Source organism: Eucyclogobius newberryi, unplaced genomic scaffold (assembly GCF_026437365.1).
Source record: "Eucyclogobius newberryi isolate DKJ021-1_F unplaced genomic scaffold, fEucNew1.0.hap1 SCAF_4, whole genome shotgun sequence".
Classification (NCBI taxonomy): domain Eukaryota; kingdom Metazoa; phylum Chordata; class Actinopteri; order Gobiiformes; family Gobiidae; genus Eucyclogobius; species Eucyclogobius newberryi.
Window position 1 is genome coordinate 1,926,789 of NW_027316056.1, and position 22,328 is coordinate 1,949,116.

Here is a 22,328-nt window from a genome sequence, read left to right on the forward strand (position 1 = left end):
GTCTGTTGTAGCTGTATAAATATTTTTTCTTACATTAAAAAAAATCCAAACAACTTTATCAAATAAAAGATTAACGGTGTCTTTTGATAGAAAATACGGAGAAACATTTGTGACATAACTTTGATTGTTCTGCCATAGGAACCAATTCGTTTTCAGGTCCACCAAGTGTCCTGTCCTGACATGGCGCCTGTTCTGACAGAAAGTGCTCCAGAGGGACAAAATGAAAGAAGTGCCGTGTCTAGGATACCTAGGATATCTAGGATATCTATGGGTAACTATGGGTAACTATGGATAACTATGCCTAGAACCTACAGATCTGTTAACCTTCAGAAATGGAGCATAAATGAGCCTGAAGACCTCAACTTGTTTTTCTTTTTTCTTTTGCATGACTGAAAAATCTCTGAAATATGTCTGCCATTTGAGCACTGACATGAAGAAAATGGAGAAATGGTTGGCATAGATGGAGTAGGAGAGTTCAGACATCTCTTGCTAACCATTGTAGGAAAACATTTTAATAAGGCTAATGGAATTAAGTTCAGTTTTAAAGCAATAGACAATCCTTATGTCGTCTTAGCTTCTGGGTTCAAAGTGCTGATGAGGCGAACCCGTCTCAGGGCACAGATCTCAGGCTGGAGCCTGGACGGAAGAGGGACCCAGGCCACCACGTCCTGCTGCTTAGAGACCAAGCTATTTGGGCTGAGCGGGCGCACATACAGGGGACAGAGATAGTGTAGAGGGTCCGCAGTGCCTGGAGATGAGGGGCTCGATGTGATGCTCAGGAGAGGGAGTGGGCTGCCTGCATCCCGGCCATCCCCTATGGCCCCTTGCTCTGGGTTCCATGCGGCTCCTCTCAGCTCAAGGCCGCACAGGTACACAGCTTCAGCAGGGTGGGACGAGTTCTGAGCCTCATTGCCAATAACCTAAACACAAACCACATGATTCATACACTGTTTAAGTTCAATCAAATTAAATCTCAATATGTAATTGGTTATGTAGGTAAATAAGCCTAAAGTAAGTAAAAAAATTCAGGCCCAAAAAACACCCGGAAGATTTTTGCAGCTATATTTAAATTATTATCAGAATAAGGTTTATTGCCATTTGTCAATGAACAAAATTCTCAAACATAGGAACTTGTCCTGGTGATTCAATGCAGCACAAACAACAAAACATTGAACACTGAATACAATACAGCTACCAGATATATCAAAAATGGGTAAGTGAAGTAAGGTTAGAAATAGACATATGTACATAAATAAAATATAAAAATGTAAAATATGTAGTGCAATAAGAAGTGAACAGTGCAGTGAATGCAAAGTGCTTAGGACGTGTTCATGAGTCCAACGACAGAGGGAAAGAAACTGTTCTTGTGACGGGAGGTTCTGTTCCGGATGGATCGTAACAGTATATTATATTAATAATACTAGTTTATTCGGTCGGGAAAGTGCTTATTAATGAACATGATACACATTTTAGCAGTCGATTAGTCAAAAGATATTTTTTGTTGTAAATAGAGTTTGTTAAATGCATTTTAACTGAATAAAAGTTGAAATATGGAGACAGACGTTTGAGCTGATCACAATGGTCGATGATGATGCAATGCAAAATTCATAATATTTGTACAAACTAATATGTTGTAGAAATCTCCACTGCTTGGCATTTGAGCAATACCACTATTATGAACAGTCTTGAAGTTTTCTGAAGTAGAGAATCATCGCAATCAAATCAAAATCACAATTTGAATGGGCGCAATTAGCAAATTGCAAAGACTACAATATTTAAGAGCCATAATTTCCTGCACAAAACAAAATATCCTGTCTAATTCTGAGTTAATATATATGTATACAGCTTCTCAGATCAGATGGTTTTATTGCCATTGTTGAGTACAATTCACAGACTAAGAAACTGCTTCGGCGGAACCTTACAGCAAGCAACATAGTAAAATGAAAATAAGATCAAAAATAACACACAAGATAAAATATATGTCAATTTAAAGGTGCAATACAATATATAGTGCAACTTTCTTTCAGGTTGTCTTTATTGGGGTTTGTTTGTAGAATGTTAAGACGAATAATAAATTGAATACATTTTGGAATAAGGCTGTAACACACAGTAACAGAATGTGAAAAGACTGAATACTTTCTGGATGCACTATATATGCAGACGGCTTAGTCGCCCCCACCCTCACGAATAGCAATCTGCCTACCCCGCCCACCCAGTGACGTAGTCTCAGTGAGAGCGTGTGTCCCCCGCCCACCCCGTGACGTAGTCTCAGCGAGAGCGTGTGTCCCCCGCCCACCCCGTGACGTAGTCTCAGTGAGAGCGTGTGTCCCCCGCCCACCCCGTGACGTAGTCTCAGCGAGAGCGTGTGTCCCCCGCCCAACCCGTGACGTAGTCTCAGCGAGAGCGTGTGTCCCCGCCCACACCGTGACGTAGTCTCAGTGAGAGCGTGTGTCCCCCGCCCACCCTATGACGTAGTCTCAGTGAGAGCGTGTGTCCCTCGTCCACCCCGTGACGTAGTCTCAGTGAGAGCGTGTGTCCCTCGCCCACCCCGTGACGTAGTCTCAGCGAGAGCGTGTGTCCCCCGCCCAACCCGTGACGTAGTCTCAGCGAGAGCGTGTGTCCCCGCCCACACCGTGACGTAGTCTCAGTGAGAGCGTGTGTCCCCCGCCCACCCCGTGACGTAGTCTCAGTGAGAGCGTGTGTCCCTCGTCCACCCCGTGACGTAGTCTCAGTGAGAGCGTGTGTCCCTCGCCCACCCCGTGACGTAGTCTCAGTGAGAGCGTGTGTCCCCCGCCCACCCCGTGACGTAGTCTCAGTGAGAGCGTGTGTCCCCCGCCCACCCCGTGACGTAGTCTCAGTGAGAGCGTGTGTCCCCCGCCCACCCCGTGACGTAGTCTCAGTGAGAGCGTGTGTCCCTCGTCCACCCCGTGACGTAGTCTCAGTGAGAGCGTGTGTCCCCCGCCCACCCCGTGACGTAGTCTCAGTGAGAGCGTGTGTCCCTCGTCCACCCCGTGACGTAGTCTCAGTGAGAGCGTGTGTCCCTCGCCCACCCCGTGACGTAGTCTCAGCGAGAGCGTGTGTCCCCCGCCCAACCCGTGACGTAGTCTCAGCGAGAGCGTGTGTCCCCGCCCACACCGTGACGTAGTCTCAGTGAGAGCGTGTGTCCCCCGCCCACCCCGTGACGTAGTCTCAGTGAGAGCGTGTGTCCCTCGTCCACCCCGTGACGTAGTCTCAGTGAGAGCGTGTGTCCCTCGCCCACCCCGTGACGTAGTCTCAGTGAGAGCGTGTGTCCCCCGCCCAACCCGTGATGTAGTCTCAGTGAGAGCGTGTGTCCCTCGTCCACCCCGTGACGTAGTCTCAGTGAGAGCGTGTGTCCCTCGTCCACCCCGTGACGTAGTCTCAGTGAGAGCGTGTGTCCCTCGTCCACCCCGTGACGTAGTCTCAGTGAGAGCGTGTGTCCCTCGCCCACCCCGTGACGTAGTCTCAGTGAGAGCGTGTGTCCCCCGCCCACCCCGTGACGTAGTCTCAGTGAGAGCGTGTGTCCCCCGCCCACCCCGTGACGTAGTCTCAGTGAGAGCGTGTGTCCCCCGCCCACCCCGTGACGTAGTCTCAGTGAGAGCGTGTGTCCCCCGCCCACCCCGTGACGTAGTCTCAGTGAGAGCGTGTGTCCCCCGCCCACCCCGTGACGTAGTCTCAGTGAGAGCGTGTGTCCCTCGTCCACCCCGTGACGTAGTCTCAGTGAGAGCGTGTGTCCCCCGCCCACCCCGTGACGTAGTCTCAGTGAGAGCGTGTGTCCCCCGCCCACCCCGTGACGTAGCCTAGCATGGAAACAGAGGCCGAGGCGTGTGCCGCTACACAGTGCATGACACAGCGGCACATGTCAGTTTGAAGCTAACTGTGCCTGTAAATAGCCGCGGTTCCTCTCGAGCGCGGGTACAAAGTGCTTCCTGGAGGATGAGCTGAAACAGGGAAGCGTGCTACAGCACTCACCAGGCTGTCTCATCCTGGTGAGTAGGCCACGTCCGTCTGCTCATTTGAGGAGGAGAGAGACTTTTTTCTAGCTAAAGACTGCAGGAATCAATAAAAAAAACACTTTGGGCACATATGTGAGTTACCAATAGCACCGTAAGAAGGTTAAAAGCTCTGAGAAGTCGATTTTGTCAGTTCTGAGAGGAGACATTATAGCCATAGCCTCAGCCAAAAAAAACAAAGGCAAAAAACGCTAAATGATCTGCAAGAAAAACTAAAATTGCTCAAATGCTACAGGAAATTAAAAAGAAAATAAGAAGAGAAAATAATGACCTCACCTTACAGGAAATTGCCAAGAATGCTCTTTACCAAACAAAGATATTATGAGAGTGGACCAACATTTTCTAAATCATTACCCTGAAAACTTAGAAAGCAACAAGCAAAACTACATAATCTTAACAAAGCAAGACCAAATTCAAGCAACATTTGAATCCTTCTATAAAACACTTTTCTCTAAAATTTCAAGAGATAAAGAAGAGGATATAAACGCCTTCCTGGACTCCCTCAATTTGCCCATTATGTCAGAAGAGCAAAATAAAAATCAGGAGCTGAAATAATAGTGCCAAAAATACAATGTGCAGTCAAAAGATTAAAAAACAATCCCCAGGGAGTGACGGGTTCACCTCAGAGTGGTGTAAAGCTCTAAAAGAAACATTTGTCCCTTTGCTTTTAAGAACTTTTAACTGGGCCCTTAAAAAACTCCATCATATCTCTAATACGTGAAGAAGGGAAGGACCGATTGGATTGTGCCTCACATAGACCCATTTCTATTTAGAATATGGACTATGACATATACACCTCAATTGTGTCCAAAAGAATGGAACAAATTCTCCCAAATTTGATCCAAAATGATCAGTATTTAGTAGCAGATGACAAACACATCTCTACCCATAATGAACCATATGCCAAAACAAGACAAAGCTGTGATCATTAGTTTGGACGCTGAGAAGGCTTTTGATTCTGTTAGCTGGCCTTATTTATTTGAAGTAATGAACACATTTAAAGAGTAGAGTGGCCAGATTGAAGCCACTCCTCAGTAAAAGGCGCATTACAGCCCTCCTGGAGTTTTCAAAAAGGCCCTTGAAAGACTCTCAGGTCATGAGAAACAAAAATGTCTGGTCTGATGAAACAAAGATTGAATAAAGTGTGAATAAAGCATAGGTTTTATCATTTGTATCAATGTATAACCATGAAAGCCAGTACATTCTCTACAGGGAACCATGGTGGTGGCAGCATCATGCTATGGGCATGTTTTTCACCAGCAGGAACTGGAAGACTAGTCCAGATCAACAGAAAGATGCATGCCGCAGCGTATAGACACATCCGTGAAGATGTGAATGTCCTGGAGCGGCCCAGAGGCCAGACTTGAACCCAACTGAACATCTCTGGAGAGATCTGAAATAAGCTGTGACGCTCACCATCCAACCTGATGGAGCTTAAGAGGTTCTGCAAAGAAGACTGAAGGAAATTGTCCCCAAATAGGTGTGCCAAGCTTGTAGCATTATACTCAAAAAAGACAGGCAGATGCTGTATTTTGTACCAAAAAATCTTCAATAAAGTTTTGAGCAAAGGCTGAAAATACTTATGCCAATGTGGTTATTTTTCTTTTTCAAATTACTGTAAAAAGAAATCATACAACCTTCTCTCACATTGTTATTATGGGGTATTGTTTGTTGAATTTTGAGGCGAATAATGAATTGAATTAATTTTGGAATAAGGCTGTATGTGGAAAAAGTGAATTGCTGTGAATACTTTTTGGATGGGCTGTAAATAAGGAGCTCAATGTATGTTATAGTCCGAATGGACCGTAGCCTCCTGCCGGTGGGGAGTGGTTCAAAGGCCAGGTCAGGGTGAGAAGGGTCAGCTATGATCCGACCTGCTCATCCCTGAGTCCTGGAGACATGCCCGTCCTGCAGAGATGGAAGTCTGCAGCCGATCACCTTCTCAGCAGAGCACACAATGTGCTGTAGTCTCTGTTTGTCCCTGGCTGTGGCTCCAGCGTACCACACGGTGATGGAGGAGGTGAGGATGGACTCAATGATGGCCGTGTAGAACTGCACCATCATCTGCGCTGAAATCTTGGCTTTCCTCAGCTGCTGCAGGAAGTACATCCTCTGCTGGTCCTTCTAGATGAGGAGCTGATGGAGGGCTCCCACTTGAGGTCCTGGTGATGGTGGTGCCGAGGAAGGAGTGCCCGGTGGTGATGGGAGAGGTGGGAGGCTGTGACTTTCCTGAAGTCCAAGATCATTTCCACTGTCTTCTGGGCGTCCTGTAGACAGACTCATCAGCATTGGGAAGATGAGGGTGATGTTGTCTGGAATCTTGATCAGTTTCTTGTGACGTCACTTCCGGGTGAGTGTATCGCGTTTTCAGAGTTGTTTGTTCGCTTTCTATTGTTAATCCACGGATTATACACACTATTTTAGCCTCATATACACAACAGTGAAAGTTTGATTGCTCCACAAACAATCCGGAGCCACTTTTCAGTATTTCGTGGATTAAAAAACCCCCGCGCTCTCTAGCTCTAGCCTAGCCTAGCTGCTAGCGTCATAGCTGGATCTCCCTCTGCCTTTACCTGCTCAAGTTGTCATATGTCGAGTCAGAACCCTGGCTCCTTCTCTGATGATAGGTGCGTGAAGTGCAGTGTAGTGGTAGTTTTGGAGGCCAGGGTTACGGAGTTAGAAGCGCGGATCTGCTGTTTAGAGGAGCTAAAGTCCAGCTATAGTTCGGTTTTAGCGCGAGGGCTACCGGACCGCGCTGCAGGGCGTAGCATTAGCATTAGCAGTAGCAGTAAGGCCGAGCTCAGCCCCTCAGCGTCTCCCGTGCAGTCCGGACTAGACCAGGAACAGAATAGGGACCAATTTGTGACAGTTCGGAGGGAACAAGGCACTAAACGCCGAACCTTAGAGCACCGCGAGCTTCCCATCTACAATAAGTTTTCTCCCCTCAGCGATCACACGCTCGCTGAACAGACTAGAGAAACTCTTGTAATCGGGAGTTCTATATCAAATCAAATCAAATCAATTTATTTTTGTAAGGCCCAAAATCACAACAACAGTTGCCTCTGAGGGCCGCAGGGAGAAATGAATCAACTCTATAGTTAGAGACGTGAAGCTGCCAGCTGCTACTAAGCGTTAGGTGTTACCCGGGGGCCAGAATGGGTGACATCGAAGAAATCTTAGGCTCCTAAAGCAGAGTAGACAGAGGTTCCGTCGAGTGGTGATCCACGCAGGCGGTAACAACGCCCAGCGGAGACAATCAGAGATGCTCAAATTACAAGTAGTTGCGGTGTGTGAATTGGCAAAGTCGATGTCAGACACTGTAATATTTTCTGGTCCCCTGCCCAATCGGATCAATAATGGATTTTACAGCCATCTTTCAGCATTCAACAGCTGGTTATCTAGATGGTGCCCTGAAAACAACGTAGTCTTTGTTGATAACTGGAGTGCGTTTTGGGGAAAGTCCAGGCTCATACGCAGGGATGGAATCCATCCGACTTCGGAGGGTAAATACCTATTAGTTCGGGAATTTGACCAATAGTCTTAGTCGTGTAAAGTGACCACCCAGGGATGAGCCCCGGGCGCAGAGCAGCAGTGTAAGACGCTCCTCTGTCGCTGAACTCTCGCCCGCTCTGTCACATGTGAAGTGTTCAGATTCAAGACAGATAGAGACTGTGTGTGTCCCTCGTGTCCCTCGTGCAAATAATGCAAAAAAGTCAAACCTCAGAAAAACTATTTCAGGCGTCAGACCAAATAACTTAAGAAAAATAACACTCACAAATGACACAAATAAACAAATAAATAAGCACATAAAATGTGGACTGCTAAACATTAGATCATTTCCTCCAAATCACTTTTAGTTAATAAATTAATCAGTGACTTTAACATAGATCTTCAGCTCTAATTGAGACGTGGCTTCAACAAGATGATTATGTCAGACTAAATGAGTCCACCCCACCCACTCATGTTAACCCCACCCACTCATGTTAACCCCACCCACCCATGTTAACTTTCAGACCTCCAGGAGCACAGGCCGAGGTGGTGGTGTGGCAGTGATCTCCCACTCAAGCGACTCATGAGCTCTAAAACTAACAATACATTTCACTCATTTAAAGCCTCATGTGTCAATCACATGTCCAAATATGAAAAACCAAAAAGGAGTTTTGTTCATAGTTATCTACCGACCTCCTGGTCCCTATTCAGAGTTTTTAACAGAGTTTTCTGACTTTATATCAAACTTAGTGTTAGCCTGGGATAAAATAGTTATAGTTGGAGACTTTAATATCCACGTGAACATGAGTGATGACGCTCTCAGTAATGCCTTCAGCGCCTTGTTAGACAGCATTGGTTTCACTCAGAATGTAAATAAACCGACTCACACTCACAAGAACACTCTGGATCTTGTCCTAACGTATGGAACAGAGATTAGTGACCTCATTGTCCTCCCTCAAAACCCTATTGTCAGATCATTTCCTAATTACCTTTCAGTTTATTCTTAAAGATCATCCAGTCCCACAAAATAAAGTTATAATGAAAAGGACAATATCTGAAAAATCTATCTCAAAATTCAAAGAAATAATAGAGCCAATATTCAGTGACATGTCATGTGATCATGTCATGTGATCATGTCATGTGATCATGTCATGTGATCATGTTATGTGATCATGTCATGTGATCATGTCATGTGATCATGTCATGTGATCATGTCATGTGATCACGTCATGTGATCACGTCATGTGATCATGTCATGTGATCCTGCTGAGAACAGTTTTAGTCCCAGTATAAGTGATCAATCTGTCCACTTGACCATGAATTCTCTGAAGTCTGCTCTTGATGTTGCAGCACCGGTAAAACAGAAGGTCATTAGGTCAAAGCGCGCCTCCCCCTGGTACAACGAAGAACTGCGTTCACATAAACAAAGAGTTAGAATTATTATTTTGTCACACCCACACAGAATAGCCCCTAATGGTTCGTTCAGACCGGTGCGTCAAAAGCGTCCAGTTTACGTTCAAAGTCTATGTAAACGCGTGTCGAGCACCTCCTGCGTTTTTGCGGCGCGGTTTCCGCTTATTTGGAGCGCTTTCCGCTCGAGACGCTTTGACAGGCGTATAAGCTTCAATGCCTCAAAACGGTTCGCCGCGAATAAGTTCAGAATTTTGAGCTTTTCTGCGGCGCGGCGGTGCAGAAGCCAATCAGAGATGACGCTCCGGTGATGTACGTACACATTTCACCTGAGAAGAACCGGCACCACAACAATGGCAGACGATATATATATATATATATATATATATATATATATATATATATATATATATATATATATATAGTTATATATAGTTATTTATAGTTATTTATTGTTCTATTTTTCCACAAAATAAACTATTTTATATTATGTCCTGTATTAGTGTGTCCTGTTTACATGCATCTTTTTCATATATATAATACTGGGGAGTTTGTGGGAAAATCAGTGGCTATTTAAAGATGTACTTATTTAATTTACCACAATTTAAGATCATAAACAAAAACAAACAAGGACAAGATGAGATAATCCTTTATTAGTCCACACAGTGGGGAAATTTCAGTGTTACAACGCACAAGTAGGTACAGAAGTAAAGAGAACAGAGAACTTAAGAGCTGAGAAGCTTCTCACTGTTTTAATCATTTAACTTTGTCTCATTCTGTGTAAACAACATGATATTTGGGCTCAATCTGTGAACATGTGGTCTTCTCTGTGTTGTGGACGTCCAGTCCTCTGTGTTGTGGACGTCCAGTCCTCTGTTGTGGACATCCAGTCCTCTGTGTTGTGGACGTCCAGTCCTCTGTGTTGTGGACGTCCAGTCCTCTGTGTTGTGGACGTCCAGTCCTCTGTGTTGTGGACGTCCAGTCCTCTGTTGTGGACGTCCAGTCCTCTGTTGTGGACGTTCAGTCCTCTGTTGTGGACGTCCAGTCCTCTGTTGTGGACCTGAAGCTGCTGGTGATTGTCCTGTAGAAATCCCCAGTGGCAAGAAATCTGAATAATAAAACAAACAAATAACTATATCGCCTAAATTTAGTTTACTTGTACTTTCATTAAATATACCACAATCGAATTTTAAATGGTGCACTATAACAACATATTAACGCTATGAAAACTATGTTTTATTTTTACTATGTATGTACTTTTCATTGGTTTTATACACAACCACAAGCAGATACACAGCAGATACACAGCAGATACACTTTATTATTGCGCTCAGACATGAATATTTGTGTACTGACCCGATGGACTGATGGACAGGCGTCTGTAGTTGTTGTCCTGGTACATGTCCGCGCACCAATGTGGGAAAACAAGTCAGGACCCGGGACAGACGAAACTACAGCTGAGAGCGATGTTTATCCAGTCTTGACGCAAATGATGTTATTGACTCAACTGGGATCACTGGTGGATCCAGACACGCCGCCGAGCGTCTCCGTTTTTGGGCTTTGAAGAGCAAATACGCAAAAGGCACTGTCTCAACTTTGATCCGCCATTAGAGAAGCCAGACTGATCACACCTCCACTGCACTGACCACACCTCCACTGCACTGACCACATCTCCACTGCGCACGCGGCAAACGCGCGTCTGCTTATAATATTTCGGCTCTGCTCCGCTGCGTCGAGTACGCGGCTTATTTGCGTTTTTCTTCATACGTACTTGCGTCCAACTTCGCCAATAGGCGCAAATAGGCATTTGCGGTGTGAACGGGACATAAAAGCATGGAAAAGCTGCTACTGTCCTATCAGCAGCTCTGTGTGAGGCCCAAACCAGATACTATTCAAATCTAATAGAACTGAACAAAAGTAACACTAAATTTCTTTTCAGCACTGTGGCCAGGCTAACAAACTGTCACAGCAGTAGAGCCCTCACTCCCAGCTTCTCTCAGCTCTGATGATTTCCTCCTATTTTTTAACAATAAAATAAAAACAATCAGAGATAAATTAGATGAAATTACCCCCGCTATTAGTCCTGAACTAGCCCAAGCTGTAAATCTAAAGTCCCATATAAATCCACCTGTAAATTTAGAAAGGTTCACAGCTGTTGATCAAGAGAGATAACTTCAGCCATTATGTCCTCTAAAAGCTCCACTTGTGTCCTAGACCCCATTCCAAGCTCCTCAAAGACATTCTCCCCCTAATTATAGACCCTATTCTTACTATAATAAATACTTCACTCGAAAGTGGCTATGTTCCACAGTCCTTCAAACATGCAGTCATTAAACCTCTTCTGAAAAAGCCTAACCTCGACCTTGACCTATTGGTAAACTACAGACCTATTTCAAATCTTCCCTTTGTCTCTAAAATCCTTGAAAAAGTTTTATTTAAACAGCTTTGTCGCCACCTACAGGACAATAACTTGTTTTTGTTTTCCAGTCAGGGTTCAGAGCCCACCACAGCAGGGTTCAGAGCCCACCACAGCACTGAAACTGCACTAGTTAAAGTCACAAATGATTTGTTATTAGCTGCTGATGATGGACTGGTCTCAATCCTGATCCTGTTGGACCTCAGCGTTTGACACCATCGACCACAACATTCTACTGCAGAGGTTAGAATGTGATGTAGGTGTCAGAGGAACAGCCCTCAGCTGGTTTAAATCCTATTTATCTGGCTCCCTGTCGAGTTTAGATTCAAATTTAAAGTACTACTCTTGACCTACAAAGCCATAAATGACATGGCCCCATCCTACCTCAAAGATGCTATAGAACCATATCATCCAAACAGTTCTTCGCTCTCAAAATGCTGGCCTTCTGGTGGTCCCAAGAGTCTCTAAAAGCAGAGTAGGAGGTAGAGCTCCTGTGTTATGGAATCAGCTCCCGGTCCATGTTAAAGACACAGTCTCTTCATTTAAGTCCAGGCTTAAAACGTTCCTATTTGAAATCGCTTATGGTCAGACTAGTTAGGAACAGAAATAAAAAGCTACAGTTTCAGCTACTCTGCCCTAGGAGCAACTATGCTGGGGGAAGTATGGCAGCTTGAGCACTATCCTCTGCTTCTGACTACTTATTCTATCAAACAATATTTCATATTCAATTCCACTTGCAAACTCTTCATTGCCTTATCTTTTTCTCACTCCCGAGGACCTGTGGACCCAGATGCTCCTTTCCTGGTGAAGCGGTCTCTACCCCGTATGGACGGCCCTTCATCTGCCTGGAAGATCTGGTTCTCCTCCTGATGAACTGTTTCTCCTCCTCAAAAGCTGGTTCTCCTCCTGAAGAACATGTTCTCCTCCTGAAGAACAGGTTCTCCTCCTGAAGAACAGGTTCTCCTCTCGAAGAACTGGTTCTCCTCCTGAAGAACTGGTTCTCCTCCTGAGTGGCTCCAGCTCCACTGTTTCTCTCGCGTCCATCTGTCCGTCTGTAGGAGTCAGATCTCTCCTTCATCTGGAACTCCTCCAGGTTTATACTTTTTCCCAAGGAGAATTTTTGTAGTTTTTCCTGGCTGAGAAGGACGGTCTAAGGACAGAAGGAGGTTCTAAGGACAGAGGACTCTGGGAAAATCGTCCCTCGCCACCACTGACATTGCTTGATTAGTTTTTCACTGTCGCCCTCAGAGGCAACCGTTGTTGTAATTTTGGGCTTTACAAAAATAAATTGAATTGAATTTTACAGAGTTGTGGCTGGAGGTGCAGCAGTTTGTGTACAATGAGAAGAGCAGAGCAGAAAGTAAACAACCCTGTGGAGATCCTATGCTGATAGTCTTGAGTGTCTCAGACATTCTTCCTCAGCAGCATGCACTGCCTCCTTTCTGTCAGAAAGTCATCCAGGATGGAGTGGAGTGCCAGGTTGATGGCATCATCTCCAGACTGCGGCTGTGTAGATGAACTGCAGAGGGTCCAGGAGAAGGGAAGTGAAGGACTTGAGGTGAGACAAGACCAGGCGCTCAAATTACCTGATGACTACAAACTTCAGCGCCACAGGCCTGTAGGCCATCCTGAAACGACGATGAATGACTTGAAGCAGGCTGGGACATGGCATGACTCAAGGAAGGCGTTCCTGCTTCCTCTTTTCCTAGGAGTTCAGACGCTTTCCTGCTTGCTCCAGCTTGCTATCGCTGCTTTCCTTATCTATTTTGCTTTTTAATCAGTGTTTGTCTTCCAAACATTTTTACGTATTACTTTTTTAAGTAAACAAGTGATTTTAAGAAATGTTTTACAGTTTTAACAAACATATGTGACTCCAGCGACATGTCCGGGAGAAGATAGAAACCAGACTCTTGTGAACACTGTTGGAAAAATCAACAAGAAATTCATGAGCAACAAGCACAGATTTTCACTTTAGAATCTGAAAAAGGACTCCAAGATACAATGCCAGTGTCATCCAGTGCTGAGAAGTCCACATTTTTTAACAAGAAAAATGGCTACTTTCAACCTAAACCGTCATTCCCAAAATAGTCTAAAAAACAACTTCTTGGAACAAACTCGGTGCAAAGCCTAAACGATACAAAGATAATGTAAAGTCACCTAAAATACAGCTTACAAACAGATGTTTTACCAATTTCAGAGACTGAAGTAAATTAACAAAGGAAAAATGTAATGGATGGTGTGGCCAAAAGGCAGCAGACAGAGAGAGAATCGGTGCCAAACGTCAAGGTCACAGAGTCTGTCCTGATAGGAGACGGCGCTATAAGTCATGTGACGCATTGAAAAATGAAAATACATTATTTTCCCAGCGCCACTGTTTCTGAGATAACGTCACTCCTTCCTAATGTTTTGGCAAAACATCGAGGAGTTAAACAGCTGATTGTGCACGTGGTGCATTGGACATACGGCGAGAAACTTCTTGAAGTTATTCGACGTGCTTGATAAAAATGGAAATCAAAAGATTCATAAGTGGACCTCTTCCTAACATCGACAGGAGGATAAAAAAGTTTAGCTGGCTGCTTCAGCTGAACACATGGCTGTCCAAAGAGTGTGCCCCGAGAGGACTGCACTACATTGAGAACTTCTATCTATTCTGGAAACGAGAGGACCTCTTTAAGAGAAATGGCCCCCACCTATGCAGAGGTGGAGTGAGGGTGCTGACAGAGAACCTGCTCCACGCTCTGAGGCATTGGACTGGGCCTGGACAGGGTCCTGAGCAGATAGTTAGAGAAGAGAGGAATGAGAAAATAATTCCTGCTCCATAATTCCTGCTCCATCAGCACCACAACCACAGCAAAGGATTCATCAGCAGCCACTTCACCACCACGACCAGCAAAGGTTTCAGTTATGAAAGCTAGACAGCAGTCTCATCCCGGGACATTCTCTCCATGAATATGTGTCAGATTGTAATAATTCTGCTTTAGTTCTGCTTTAGTTCTGCTTTAGTCCTGCTGGAAACCTGGTTTAGACCTGGTTTAGACCTGGTTAATAGTTTACCCATGTTTTTCTGGTAGATATGGTTTGTTTAGTCTTGGTTTAACCCTGGTCTTGTCTTAGGTCTGCTTTGCACTAGTCGAGTCAGGTTTCTGGTAAACACTGTTTGCGTTGTCTGGGTTTTGGTGCTTTTGTCCTGCTTTTTAATATTGTTATGATATTTTGACTTCTCTGAAAGTAAAGTCCTATGTTGATTTCTGATGTTGAATAGTGCCATTGTGAGTTGTTTGTGAATCGTATAGAGATAAAACATAAAATTGTGGTGTGATTTTAAAGTCCAGCCCTCGGACCTTAGCCCCCCGAAAAATCTGGCAACCCTGGAAACTATAATTGGAGACCCCTGACCTAGCCACTCGTTCAATTTTACCCATACACTTCTCCATTACTCTGTATAATAGAGACATTTGTATCATGATTTAAATAATATCAAAACATGGTGAAAAGACGAGCGGATATTAAGGGCCCATTTCGCCAAAACGCCCAGTAAGTTTCACTGTGGAGCAAATGTATTGCCATAAACCTTGAAGAGTTATACATTTTGAGGTAAATTACGTTATATATTTTGTTTCTTAACGTTCCGAAAATATTGCATGTGAGAGACACGTGACACAAAGTCTTTTGCATGTGAGAGACACGTGACACAAAGTCTTCTGCATGTGAGAGACACGTGACACAAAGTCTTCTGCATGTGAGTGACACGTGACACAAAGTCTTCTGCATGTGAGAGACACGTGACACAAAGTCTTCTGCATGTGAGAGACACGAAGTCTTCTGTATGTGAGAGACACGTGACACAAAGTCTTCTGCATGTGAGAGACACGTGACACAAAGTCTTCTGCATGTGAGAGACACAGTCTTCTGCATGTGAGAGACACGTGACACAAAGTCTTCTGCATGTGAGAGACACGTGACACAAAATCTTCTGCATTTGAGAGACACGTGACACAAAGTCTTCTGCATGTGAGAGACACTTGACACAAAGTCTTCTGCATTTGAGAGACACGTGACGCAAAGTCTTTTGCATTTGAGAGACACGTGACACAAAGTCTTCTGCATGTGAGAGACACGTGACACAAAGTCTTCTGCATGTGAGAGACACGTGACACAAAGATAGGTTCGACTATCGGTCGGATTCTCCTCTCCAGTACCTTGGAATAGACCTTACCCGGGAGGCTGAGGAGTGTGATCCCTCTGTAGTTGGAACACACCCTCCGGTCCCCCTTCTTGAACAGAGGGACCACCACCCCGGTCTGCCAGTCCAGAGGCACGGTCCCCGACCGCCACGCGATGTTGCAGAGACATGTCAACCAAGACAGTCCTACAACATCCAGATACTTTAGGTACTCAGGGCGGATCTCATTCACCCCCGGAGCCCTGCCACCGAGGAGTTTGCGAACAACCTCAGTGACTTCAGCGTGGGTGATGGATGAGCCAGCCTCTGAATCCCCGGTCTCTACTTCCTCTTCGGAAGACGTGACTGAGGGATTAAGGCGATCCTCAAAGTATTCCTTCCACCGTCCGACGACATCCCAGTGAGACACTGCTTTCCCCTCCTGAGGCGCAGGACGGTTTGCCAGAATTTCTTTGGTGCCGACCGATAGTCCTCCTCCATGGCCTCCCCGAACTCCTCCCAGGCCCGGGTTTTTGCCTCTGCGACAGCACGAGCCGCGGCTCGCTTGGCCTGCCGATACCTGTCGATGACCTCCAGAGACCTGCAAGCCAGAATGGCCTGATAGGCCTCCTTCTGCAGTCTGACGGCATCCCTTACTTCCGGTGTCCACCGCCGGGTTCGGGGGTTGCCGCCGGACTAAAGAAGATCTAAAGCAGGACTAAAGCAGGTCTGTTTCCTGCTTCCGAAGAGTGCAGACGCTTTTTCGCTCGCTCCGCTTGCTATCGCTGCTTTCCTTATTTATTTTTGCTTTTTAATCAGTTTTTGTCTTCCAAACATTTTTGCTTTAGACTTTTTCAAGTAAACCAAGGATTTTAAGAACATTTTTCCAGTTTTAACGACATATCTGACGCCAGCGACATGTCCGGGAGAAGAAGGGAGAAAGACTGTGAACGCTGTCGGAAATATCAACCAGAAATTAATGAGCTGAAAACACGGATATTTGTTTTGGAATCTGAAAAAGTTCTTCACGATACAATTCCTGTGTCAACCGATGGTAAGAAGAGCACACTTTTTACAAGAAAAACTGCTACTTTCAACCTAAACCGCAGTGACTCTGTGTCATTTCCAAAACGGTCTAAAAGCCAGAAAGACCAGGCTGTTTCTTGGAACAAACTTGGAGCAAAGCCTAAACCAGGCATATCCAAACTAGGGCCCAGGGGCCAAATGCGGCACGCAGACCAATTTTTGTAGGCCCTCCAGCTTCCTGCTACGTCGGCCCAAACAGCAAAAAGTTATATAGGCAAAGGTTATAAGGCATATTGATGTTATACCGACCTAATATTTATGTTCTAGGTCTAATTAAAGGTGTGGAGGCTCATCGCAATTACGTCAAATGCAACATTTTGAATGATTCACTGTCATTCAACAAATTCGACATTGTCAAGTTGTTTGTGGCCCTCTGGCCGTTTCAAAATGCGGCCCTTGGTGAAAAAAGTTTGGACACCCCTGGCCTAAACGATACAAAGATAACGTGACATCACCTAAAATACAGCTCACAAACAGATTTTTACCACTTTCAGAGATGGAATTAAATGAAAAAAGGAAAGATTACGTGGCCAAAATACAGCGAGGAGGATCTGTGCCAGGAGCCAAGGTCACGCAGATTGTTTTGGTTGGAGACGGCGCGATAAGTCACGTGACGCATGAAAAGATAAACACACATTCTTTTCCAAGCGCCACTGTTTCTGAGATAACGTCACTCCTTCCAAATATTATGGCTAAGCATGGAGGAGCTAAACAGCTGATTGTGCACGTGGGTGCAGCGGACATGCGGCGGGAAGAGACAGAAGTTTTGAAAAAAGACTTCTTGAAGTTATTCGACGTGCTTGATAAAAATGGAAATCAAAACATTCATAAGTGGACCTCATCCAAACATCGACAGGAGGATAAACAAGTTTAGCCGGCTGCTTCAGCTGAACACATGGCTGTCCAAAGAGTGTGCCCCGAGAGGACTACACTACATTGAGAACTTCTATCTATTCTGGAAACGAGAGGACCTGTTTAAGAGAAATGGCCCCCACCTATGCAGAGGTGGAGTGAGGGTGCTGACAGAGAACCTGCTCCACGCTCTGAGGCATTGGACTGGGCCTGGACAGGGTCCTGAGCAGATAGTTAGAGAAAAGAGGAATGAGAGAAGAATTCCTGCTCCATCAGCCAGAGACCGAGCCAATGTTTCAACATCAACAGCACCACAACCTCAGCCTCCACCAAAGGATTCATCAGCAGCTGCTCCACCACCACCAGCAAAGGATTCAGCTCCAGCTGCTCCACATTCACCTCCACCGCCTCCAGCAAAGGAACAATCTTCAAAGGCCTTGGACCCATCTGTGACAAGCCCAACAACATCCCTGTCATCGCCCATGCCTTCACACCAGCCCTGGGTTCCCCCTGCAACATCTACTCCCACTAAAGATTCATCATTCTCCTTCTCATCTCCACTCTCACCCATGGGCCTTCCCAGTCATTTCTAAAGTCTGATCAAATCAGGCATTAAGATGGCTCCACTCACGCCCAATATAGCAAGATCAAGGGCTATGTCAATACTTATCAACTCTTCCCTGCACAAGCCGACTACACCAACAAAAGCCCCACCACCCATCCCCCCTCGCCTCTCACCTGGTCCCAAACTCTCCTCGGCTACAAAAGCCCCACCACCCATCCAACCTCGCCTTTCACCTGGGATCTCCCATAGCTAGGATGCACTGGGTCTCAGCGTTGCCGGGACTTATTGTCATATTAAAAATAAAACCAACCCGGGGCCCTATGTAAAAAGAGCCCCCCGTAGTGCTATTTCTGTAGTCACATCATCACACAGATGGAAAAACAAAATGCGAGTCAGGCCCAATCTGAGAAATGTGATTCATATTCCCTGTGAAAAGATAAAGCCCAGTCCCACTGAAACTAGTCTGAAACTTGCTGTACTAAATGTCAGATCCTTATGTAACACATCTCTCTTAATTAATAATTGTGTTTCTTCTTATAATCTTGATTTTATGTTTTTAACTGAAACATGGCTTGACAAAAACACAGGAAGTGTAGTTCTGAGTTTGAATCTGAAACACGGGAAAACAAAAAAGGGGGTGGAGTCTGTGCTGTCTTTAGAGATGAAATAATTACCCGCAGGTTGTCTTTTGGGGTGTTTTCATCATTTGAGTATGTATCCTTTAAAATGGAGCTAAAACAGTCTCCATCCATTCTCTTCATTGTTTTATACAAGCCTCCCCAGCACTGCCAAAGTTTTATTGATAATTTTACTGAGATGCTTTCAGTCGTATGCACAGACTTTGATGGTTTGGTCATTACAGGTGATTTCAATGTGCATGTTGATAATATTTGTGACAGAAACGCTAAAGAGCTTGATGCTATCCTTAAAACTTTCAGTCTTACTCAGCATGTGAGATGTGAGATGCCCCACCCACAGCAAAGGACACACTCTAGATCTCATAATTACAAAGGGGGTAAATATTTCAAATATTAATGTGATCGATGTTGCTCTGTCTGATCATTTCTGTGTCTTCTTTGATCTGTCTGTTTCTCCCAAACCACCGGTTGGTCCTGCAGTTGTTCAGAGGAGACACATAGGTGATGGCACATGTGCACTGTTTATGGAAATGATAAACTTTGAAAATGTCTCATATTCTAATGTAAATGATTTGTTGAACTCTGTTACATCTAGTGTTTTGAATGTTCTGGACACCATCGCCCCAATGAAGGCTAAAATGGTTAAAAATAAGCAGAAGGCGCCATGGAGAAATGATGATTGGGTCAGGGCACAGAAAAGGGAGTGCCGAAGGGCCGAACGGAAATGGCGCAAGTCAGAGCTCCAGGTTCAAAAAGAGATTTACAAAGAAAAGCTGAACATGTACAACCTAATCTTATGTAGAACTAGGAAAAGATATTTTTCTGAAATAATTGGAAGCTGCAGTAACAACTCGCGTGTCCTGTTTGCCACAGTAAACAGATTAACAAACCCTCCAGCTCAGCTGCCGTTAGAACTCATTTCCACATCCAAGTGTAATGAGTTTGCATTATTCTTTAATGACAAAGTTCAGGGCATTAAAATGCTATAAAACCCACAATGCAAAACATTACCCTAAAACCACCAAGACACTTAGAGCTAACTCACTTTGCACCAGTAACTGACAAAACTGTCCATGATATCATCACCAGTCTGAGTTCATCTACATGCTGCCTCGATGTGTTACCCACCAGATTTCTAAAGTCTGTGCTGAACAGTTTGTTAGCATCACTCATTCACAGAGTTAACATGTTGCTTCAATCTGGAACATTCCCAATGTCTTTGAAAACTGCGGTCATAAAGCCACTCCTAAAGAAGAGCAGTCTTGATGCTGCAGTACTGAGTCATTACCGGCCCATCTCTAATCTGCCATTTTGGGGCAAAGTCCTTGAAAAGGTTGTTTACCAACAGCTCACAGATTTCCTCTTAATAAACAACTCATTTGATGTTTTTCAGTCAGGTTTTAGACCTCATCACAGCACTGAGACTGCTCTTGTCAAGGTGACAAATGACATCCACCTGAACACTGACACGGGCAAAGCCTCAGTCTTAATTCTGTTAGATCTGAGTGCTGCTTTTGACACTGTCGATCATGGGATCCTCTTACAGAGACTAGAGGACTGGGTGGGCATCACTGGCACTGCCCTAAACTGGTTAAGGTCCTATCTGGGAGACAGGAAGTACTTTGTTGAAATTGGTAGCTGTGTCTCAGACCACATGACCCTGACCTGTGGAGTGCCCCAAGGGTCAGTCCTGGGTCCCCTTCAGTTCAACCTCTACATGCTGCCGTTAGGTCAGTTGATACGCAGTGAAAATGTGTCCTATCACAATTATGCAGACGAGTCAGATCTATGTTTCACTGTCGACAGGTGACTATGGACCAGTAGATTCACTCTGTCACTGCATCCAACAGATCAGTTTGTGGATGCAAAACAACTTTCTCCAGCTGAACTCAGACAAGACTGAAATAATCGTTTTTGGCACACAGAAACAAAGAGAAAGTGTTAGTGTCACCTCCAGAGTCTCGCTCTAAAACCTACAAACCAAGTTAGAAATCTGGGGGTAATAATGGACTCAGACTTGAACTTTAATAGCCACGTCAAATCAATAACATCAGCAGCTTTTTACCATCTAAAAAACATTGCCAAAATCAAAAATATAGTGTCAAAACCAGATTTAGAGAGACTTATCCACGCGTTTGTCTCCAGTAGATTAGACTGTAACGGCCGCTCACTGGTCTCTCTAAACGAGCTGTAAAACAGCTGCAGTTCATCCAGAACGCTGCTGCTCGGGTCCTGACTAGAACCAGGAAGTACCATCACATTAGTCCTGTTCTCAGGTCTCTGCACTGGCTCCCTGTGGCTCAGAAAAGAGACTTTAAAGCAGCTCTGCTTGTGTACAAGTCTCTCCATGGCCTAGCACCAAAGTACATCTTGGATATGTTAGTGCCATATGAACCATCTCGCACTCTGAGGACCTGAGGGACCGGCCTCCTGCTGGTGCCAGAGTCAGGACTAAACATGGGGAATCTGCGTTTCAGTTTTATGCAGCTAAAATCTGGAACAGTCTTCCTGAAGATGTGAGACACGTTCTACTCTGACAATGTTCAAATCTAAGCTAAAAACAGTTTTGTTTAGCTGCGCATATGACTGAAAGGATTTTTTCTTTGCACTCTTCTCTTTTGTTTGTGATTTTATTAGTTTAGACAATCAGTTGGATTGATAATTTTTTATTTAGTTAATTTTATTGTATTTCTGTTTCTGTAATTTCTTTGTGATTTGAATGCATTTTTCCTGCTGTGAAGCACTTTGAATTGCCTTGTGTATGAAATGTGCTCTACAAATAAACTTGCCTTGCCTTGCCTCTAAAGCAGCAGGACTAAAGCAGGACTAAAGCAGGTCTAAAGCAGGTCTAAAGCTAGTCTAAAGCAGGACTAAAGCAGGACTAAAGCAGGTCTAAAGAAGCAGGACTAACGCAGGTCTAAAGCAGGACTAAAGCACGACCATCTCACGTGTTACCTGAAAAAGAAGGGCGGTGTCAGACACATTTCTGGACTGCACACGAGCGTACTGTCTCTTCAGGGCCAGCAGGAAGGCTTTGGGGTTGTTAAAGGCGCACAGTCTGAAGGCCTGGGCTGGCTCTGGGCTTTTGTGGTGCCAAAGGTATGAGCTTAGGAACTCTGCTCTCCTCTGGATGTGCTGCAGCTTAGTGTCAGAGGGCGCTGGGGACGCAAGCGTGGCTAGCGAGGACACAACGGCTCTCAGCATGTCCCACTCTTCCTGAAGGAATGCTTGTAGGGGGCTCGGGGAAGAGACGCCTGGGGCCCCTGTCCTGGCCCTCAGGTAAGCTTCCAGGGCCTTCAGGCGTTGCACAGGAGGCACAGTCCGAGGAGAGACTGTGGACTTATCTCCTACAGAGCAGCTCCAGGGACACTGGGATGCCCGCAGCAGAACATCCAGATTGCGGCTCTTCTTCCTAAGGGCCTTTTCCACTATGTCCTCGCCAAAGCCCAAACACTTAAGGTGTCCAGTCAACTGGTCCATTAGCGTCAACGCATCTAAAACATCAAATGTTAGCATGTTACTAAGGCCAGGTGTGCACAACTATATTATTGTTATTATCATTATAGCATGTAGCCTGTGCTCTCACTGTTTTAAAATAGGAGCTATATCACAACTGAACCTGTGCTGTCAGTGCCTTAACTTGCAGTTATACCATGGTCAGTGAGAAGTCTAATGCTTA

The 22,328-nt window shown here is 45.0% G+C and overlaps 1 protein-coding gene across 1 annotated transcript in view; it reads right to left on the minus strand.

Moving 5' to 3' along the window:
• Nucleotides 1-524: 524 nt before the first annotated feature.
• The window catches only part of dnhd1 (dynein heavy chain domain 1), a 112,873-nt gene continuing 91,069 nt past the window's right edge, over nucleotides 525-22,328 (minus strand). Inside the window, exons 34-38 of the mRNA XM_072462678.1 lie at nucleotides 21,605-22,143; nucleotides 16,089-16,141; nucleotides 12,933-12,974; nucleotides 12,757-12,865; nucleotides 525-920 (exon numbers count right to left, since the gene is read on the minus strand). Coding sequence (XP_072318779.1) covers nucleotides 561-920; nucleotides 12,757-12,865; nucleotides 12,933-12,974; nucleotides 16,089-16,141; nucleotides 21,605-22,143 — 1,103 coding nt within the window. The 3' untranslated portion in view covers nucleotides 525-560. The remainder of the gene's footprint in view (nucleotides 921-12,756; nucleotides 12,866-12,932; nucleotides 12,975-16,088; nucleotides 16,142-21,604; nucleotides 22,144-22,328) is intronic.